Source organism: Equus quagga, chromosome 13 (genome assembly GCF_021613505.1).
Source record: "Equus quagga isolate Etosha38 chromosome 13, UCLA_HA_Equagga_1.0, whole genome shotgun sequence".
In the NCBI taxonomy this organism is placed as follows: Eukaryota; Metazoa; Chordata; class Mammalia; order Perissodactyla; family Equidae; genus Equus; species Equus quagga.
Genome location: NC_060279.1, coordinates 83,018,800 through 83,025,746, shown reverse-complemented (window position 1 = coordinate 83,025,746; position 6,947 = coordinate 83,018,800). Strand labels below are relative to the sequence as shown.

Sequence of the window (6,947 nt, the reverse complement as noted above, 5' to 3'; positions counted from 1 at the left end):
ATACCATCCTTCTCACTCTACAACTTGCTTTTAATTTTTTGCATAGTACTTCCTGAATATCTTCCATTTCCTTGTATCCGGATTGCATTCCTTTTTGATGGTTGCATAATATTCCATGTGAATCTGCCGTAATTCTGCCACCTTCGAAAAACTTCTCACTGCACTTAGAATAAAATAAATAATGTCCAAATCTCTCATCTTGGCCATAATTCTGAAGAGGAGCATGACATGATATGATTTTTTTTTAATGAAAGTATCGTCTGGCTGCTTTCATGTTTTTAGATGAAGTGCTGAATGCTTTAGTAGAGTTTTTTCATGCAATCCTCCAAGTGAAGGAAATCCTACTATCACCACTTTACAGACAAGAAAGCAGGTTTAGAGGTGATGACACCTGCCTGAGTTTGCTCACACATGGCAGGGCTTGGAAGAAACCCAAGTTCTCTGTCACTCAAAACCCTCTCCTGCCTCCTAATATCACTGTATCACACTTTCTCATTTACTGGTCAAGTCTCTCTTGCCAGCCTGGTGTTTTTCTTTTCAAACTGCAGGTCATGACCTATTAGTGTATCCTGAAATCAATTTATATCAAGATTTCTCAACCTCGATTCTTAGAATCTTTCTGGGTGTTGGCAGGGGGTGGGGTGTGGATGTGGGGAGGGGGTTGTCCAGTGCACTCTAGGGTGTTTAACAGGATCTCGGTCTTCTACCCACCAGATGCCAGCAGCACCCCAGTTGTAAGAACCCAAAATGTCACCACACACTGCCAAATGTCCCTTGGAGGACCAAATCATCCCCAGTTGAGAACTACTGATTTAGATGGTCAAAACTGACATTTAAAAACATGAGACAGAATAGATTTGAACCAAACAGAGTAGAAAATAATGTTTGGGGAGAAAGTGCATATTTTTGTTTACTGTCTACTGGAAAAGAGACTCAACCATTCAATGGACTGAACTTCATTGAACATCTACTGTGTGCCAGGAAGTCCCACGTGCCATGAACACAGCTGCAAACCAGGCAGAAAAGCCCTCAGGGATGTGACGCTGTGAGTGGGGCAGGCAGATGACAGACAAGTGAGCAGATAAACCAGGCCACTTCTGCTGTGCTTTCAGGGATAGACGGTGTCCTAGAGAGTGACCAGGGCATGGACACGTTAGGGGGCAGGTCACTAGGAAGGGACTCTCTGAGGAGGAGGGGCATCTTAGCTGATATTTGTAGGAAGAGAAGAAAACTGTCATGCAAACACCCAGGAGAGAAGCATCTGAAGCGGAGGGCCCTGAGGTGGGAAAGAAATGGCAGACATTTGGGAAATGAAGTCTTTGAAGCTGGAATTAGAAAGCAAGATCAGAAGGAGATGGGACGGAGAGGTAGCCAGTCCACACAGGACCTTTGTAAAAGAGAAACCGTGATACAAATATCCAGGGAAAGAGCCACTCAAGGGGAGGGAATGGCCAGTGCAAAGGCCCTGAGGCAGGACAAGCCATTGTGGACGGAGCTCAGTGGAGATGAGGTCACAGGGAGGGGAGGGGCAGGCCAGCCAGGGCTTCGTGGGCCTTGGTAAGGGTGTTGATTCTCATTCCACGTTCACTGGGTGTGCAAGGAGGGTTCTGGGTGCGGCATGTTCTGATCTGCCGTTTAATAGGATCTGTCCGCTGCTCGGTGTCGCGTGCGCTGTAGGGGACCGAGGCAAGGCAGGAGCTATTCTCCTCTATACGCTTCTCCTTACGCCTTCCTCTCCCCCAGGCTCTGTGCCTCCCTGGGTGCGGTCCCCACGGCCCCCCTGGGTCCATGACGGTGGCCCTGGGCTCCCCCGGCGCCCCCGCAGCCCCGCCCTGGGCCAACCAGAGCTCGGGCCGCGAGTTCTTCCTGCTGGGCTTCGCTCACGTGCCGGCACTGCGGCCGCTGCTGGCTGCGCTCTTCCTGGCCATGTTCCTGCTCACGCTGCTGGGCAACCTGCTCATCGTGCTGCTGACCGCCCTGGACCCGGCCCTGCGCGCGCCCATGTACTTCTTCCTGCGCCATTTGGCCCTGGCGGAGATCTGCTTCTCGCTGGACATCGTGCCCCAGCTGCTGGTGACCCTGTTGCGGCCCGGGCGGGGAGTGTCACCTGCGGGCTGCGCCCTGCAGCTGCTCCTGGTGCTGTCCTGTGTCACGTCCGAGTGCTTCCTCCTGACCGCCATGGCCTGGGACCGCTACGTGGCCATCTGCAGGCCCCTGTGCTACGGCGCCATCGTGAGCCCACGAGTCTGCCACCTGCTGGCTGCCACGTGCTGGCTGGCTGGAGTCCCCGTGTCACTGGTCTTCACAGTCTGGCTGTTCCACTTCCCCTTCTGTGGACCACGTGGCATCCGCCACTTCTTCTGTGACATCGCCCCTCTGCTGAGCCTGGTTTGTGCGGACACCAGGGTCTTCGAGGCCAACGTGTTGGTGGCCACGGTGCTGATTATGATTGTTCCCTTCTGTCTGATAGCCGTGTCCTACACCAAGATTCTGGCCACTGTCCTCCAGATGCCATCAGCCACTGGGCGCCACAAGGCCCTGTCCACATGTGCCTCCCACCTCATTGTGGTGGTTCTGTTTTATGGCACAACAGGGGTCATCCACTTGCGACCCAAGGCCAGCTACTCCCCAGAGAGCAAGCAGGTGGTGTCCCTCTCCTACACCCTGGTGACCCCCATGCTCAATCCCCTCGTCTACAGCCTTCGGAACAAGGAAGTGAAGGCTGCCCTGGGGCGCGCGTGTGTTCAAAGAAGAGGAATTCGTATTCCATGACCTCTCTGTGATCGCAGAACCATTCATCCAACCGTTTCCTGGACTCTCCTACCTGGAGTGGCCTTTAGGTACCTCAATGTGCATTAACCGGAATTATTTTTGATTCTCCTCATGTGATTCCCTCTTTTGGCAATGGCACCAACACTTCCCTAATGACTGTTTTGAATCCAGCCATCATTCAGGTGCATTCACTTTGTTGAGTATGATAAGGCTCTGTTCCTGGTAGTGGAGCATGAGCTGTATCCATGTTTGAAAGCATGGTAAGGTGCCAGCCCTGTGACATAGTGGTTAAGTTTGGTGTACTCTGCTTCAGAGGCCTGGATTTGCGGGTTCAATCCTGGGTGTGGACCTACATCACTTGTCAGCCATGCTGTGGCAGTGACCTACATACAAAATAGAGGAAGGTTGGCACAGATGTCAGTTCAGGGCTAATATTCCTCAAGCAAAAAAAGAGAAGATTGGCAATAGATGTTAACTCAGGGCAAATCTTCTTCAGCAAAAATAAACAAATAAATAAATAATAAAAAAATAAAACCATGGTAATAGCACAGTTCCTGTGGAAGTGATGTTGCCGGCTTTAGCAAATATAAATGCAAGACACTTAGTTAAACTTGAATTTCAGATAAACAATAAATAATTTTGAGTATGTCTCATGCAATATTTTTTGCAATTATTTTTGAGTATAAGAGTGTCCTTCTTTCTCATGGCTGAATAATATTCCATCGTGTATATATACCATGTCTTCTTTATATACCACATCTTTATCCATTCATCTGTTGATGCATGCTTAGGTTGTTTCCGTGTCTTGGCTATTGTGAATAATAAGACAATAAACACGGAAGTGCATATATTTCTTAAATATCCTGTTTTCATTTAATTTGGGTATATACCATGAAGTAGCATTGCTGGATCATATGGTAGTTCTATTTTTAATTTCTTGAGGAATCTCCATACTGTTTTCCAAAATGGCTGCACCAATTTACATTCCCGCCAACAGTGCACAGGGTTCCCTTTTCTCCACATCTTCTCCAGCAGTTATCTCTTGTCTGCTTGATGATAGCCATTCTCATAGGTGTGAGTTGATATCTCATTGTGGTTTGATTTTCATTTCCCTGATGATTAGTGATGTTGAGCACCTTTTCATGTACCTGTTGCCCATTTGTATGTCTTCTTTGGAAAAATGTCTACTCAGTTACAATTTTAAGTCTGTCTGTGTGATGACTTGGTTAATGTCTGTCATTTCCCTACTAAACTGTAAGTTGACCATGTCTAATTCTGCTCATTATTTACTCCTCACCACCTGGCACCATGTCTGACACATAGTAGTCACTCAATAAATGTTTGCTGAAAGGATGAATAAAGAATGAATGATATTCAGATATGCTTTTCAGGACTTCCCATCTTTGAGAGGCCTGGGGTCTCCCTCCAGAGTGTCAACAGGGAAGCAAGCGCTGATGTGATGCCCTAAGACAGCTGGGCTGGGAGACACCTGCAGTGATGTGTGCCCATCACCCACTTCCCCTTCTCCTGGCCAATAGCTCCTCTAGTTTTAGGAAAGAGCAGTTACTCTGCACTCTAGCTGTTTCAGTTGGCATTGGCCCTTCCATGGAGCCACTACTGTATTTTACCTCTGTGAGCAATTTTTGTTTCTGAGATTAGCAAGGACTCAAGTCAGTCCAGTCAAAATAAGTCTCAATAATTGTGCTGGTCCATCTGGGGCAAGACTTGTTCTCTTTCTGTCATACTTGAGGCTGGAGGATATAGACCTGGACTTGCCAAGAAGCACCTAGAAGTGGTACATCAGGAATAAATGCATATAATTGCAAGAAGATTCATAAAATGGAGAAAGACACCAAGTCCTGACATCGTTGTCGCAGTATCTGAATTTCTTTGTGCCATATTACCCTGGATTTTCAGTTCATGAGTCAATAAATTCCAATTTTTTATCTTAATCAATTTTGAGTTTGATTTTTTGTTTGCAATTGAAAGAGGCAAGATATTAAATCAGTTATCTGAGTCCTGAATTTGGTCCGTGCCTGACTCATCCTCCTCCGTGCCCCTTTCAATAGCCCCAACTCATGGCCTTTTCTCAGCTGGACACAGCTACAGCTTGGAATTGATGTTCATCCTTCAAATCCACTTAGCAAAACTGAAGGTCATGCTCACTCCACTCCACATTTCTCCCAGAATAACTTCCTTTATTCCTTCTTCCCTTTCTGCAAGTATTTATGTAGTAGTTCTACTGCTGCGTGCCTTGGATGAAAGATGAATAGGACCGTATCCTGTCTTCAAGGACCTTATGGTGTAGTACTGATTTCCTTATCTGATGCATCTTTAATAAGTCTTCGTTAATAATATTCTCTTCTCTCATTCACTACTGATAGGAGGGTACACCAGAACAAGTTTCTAGGGAGCAACTTGGTAATATCTCTCAACATTGATATTTTATATTTCTTTTGATCCAAAAAAGCCACATCTAGGAATTTACTTACAACTACACTTGCACCAATACATAGAGACATTTGTACATGAATGTTCACTTTAGAATTGTCTATAATGGTAAAAAAACATGAATAAACTTAAATTTATACCATTGGGATTGGTAAAATAAATTTTGGTGCCTAATATGCAATGGAATACTATATAACTGTTAAAAATTATGAGAGAGACCTAGATAGTGATATAGAAAGATGAACCATGATATAGGGTTAAACAAAGAAGTTGTAAGAGTATGCATAGCATGATCCCATTTGTAAAAAAAAAAAAAAAAGCACACACATACATACACACGTGTGTGTGTGTGAAAGATATATAACAATTGTTTCTCACATTACCTATGAATAGCTGTCTTGAAATTGGAAAGGGAGTATTCACTTCCATAGGACTCAAACTTCTTATAAAAAGCAAATATTTGTTTCAAAATTTAAACAATTGTAAACTTCCTCCAAGTACATTGACACCTCTTCAATCTTTCGATATCGGTATAAAATCCACACCAAGCCCTCAACTACTAAAGCATGAAGATATTAGCTAAATTTAACACAAAAGATATAGTTATGGGGGAAACATTTTCACACAACTAGTATCTGGCGTTATCAGGATTTTAACCTGAGCCTCCCTCCAAAGCCTTGTTTCTTATGCTTACCTAACCTAGCTGTGATTTGCCTTATGAATACCCATTTTGTTGACCCAGCTTGCTGAACTGAGCTTCTTTACATAGAAACAGGTGCCATAATTCCCGTCACCAGGACACATCAGGTGTTGGAAGCCACTCCCATATCCATGAGCTCCAACTAGGTCTGGGTCCAGCCCTAAAGACCCCTGATCTAAAGACATCTAACTATCCCCAGGCAGCATTGAACAAAAGGTGGTTGGGGCCACAAAAGAATTGAAACCAGAGTCTCAAAGAGATAATTGTACACCCGTGTTCATAGCAGTTTTATTCACAATAGCTAAGAGGTGGAAGCAAGTGTCTATCGACAGATAAATGGATAAACAAAATGTGGAGTACACACACAATGGAATATTAGTCAGCCTTAAAAAGGAAAGGAATTCTGGGGCTGGCCCCGTGGCCGAGTGGTTAAGTTCGCGTGCTCCACTGCAGGCGGCCCAGTGTTTCGTTGGTTCGAATTCTGGGCGCGGACATGGCGCTGCTCATCAAACCACGCTGAGGCAGCGTCCCACATGCCACAACTAGATGGACCCACAACGAAGAATATACAACTATGTACCGGAGGGCTTTGGGGAGAAAAAGGAAAAAAAAAATCTTAATAAAATAAAAAGGAAAGGAATTCTGATGTATGACACAATGTTGGTGAACCTTGAGGACATTATGCTAAAAGAAATAAGCTAGACTGAAAATGGCAAATACTGTATGATTCCACTCATATGAGGTACCTAGTGTCATCAAATTCATAGAGACAGAAAGTAGAATGGTGGTTTCCAGGGGAGGAAAGAATGAGGAGTTAGTGTTTAGTTGGTACAGAGTTTCAGTTTTGCAAGGTGACAGGAGTCCCGGAGATGGATGGCAGTGATGGTACAACAATGTGAATATACTTAATGTCACTGAACTGTACACTTATAAACATGGCTAAAATGGTAAATTTTATGTTATGTATGCTTACTAATTAAAAATACATTAAAAAACGAGGGTTGGGATCAGTGATAAAGGAGGC

General features: G+C 44.9%; 1 protein-coding gene across 1 annotated transcript; it reads left to right on the top strand.

Annotated features, from left to right (window-relative positions):
• Nucleotides 1–1,788: 1,788 nt before the first annotated feature.
• LOC124250260 (olfactory receptor 10A7-like) lies at nucleotides 1,789–2,772 on the top strand. Its single transcript, XM_046682085.1, has one exon. The coding sequence runs from the start codon at nucleotides 1,789–1,791 to the stop codon at nucleotides 2,770–2,772; it is 984 nt and encodes a 327-aa protein (XP_046538041.1).
• Nucleotides 2,773–6,947: the final 4,175 nt, after the last annotated feature.

Bases quoted from the DNA above. Each gene is read 5' to 3' on its own strand.
- LOC124250260 (XM_046682085.1), top strand. From the start codon at position 1,789: ATGACGGTGGCCCTGGGCTCCCCCGGCGCCCCCGCAGCCCCGCCCTGG.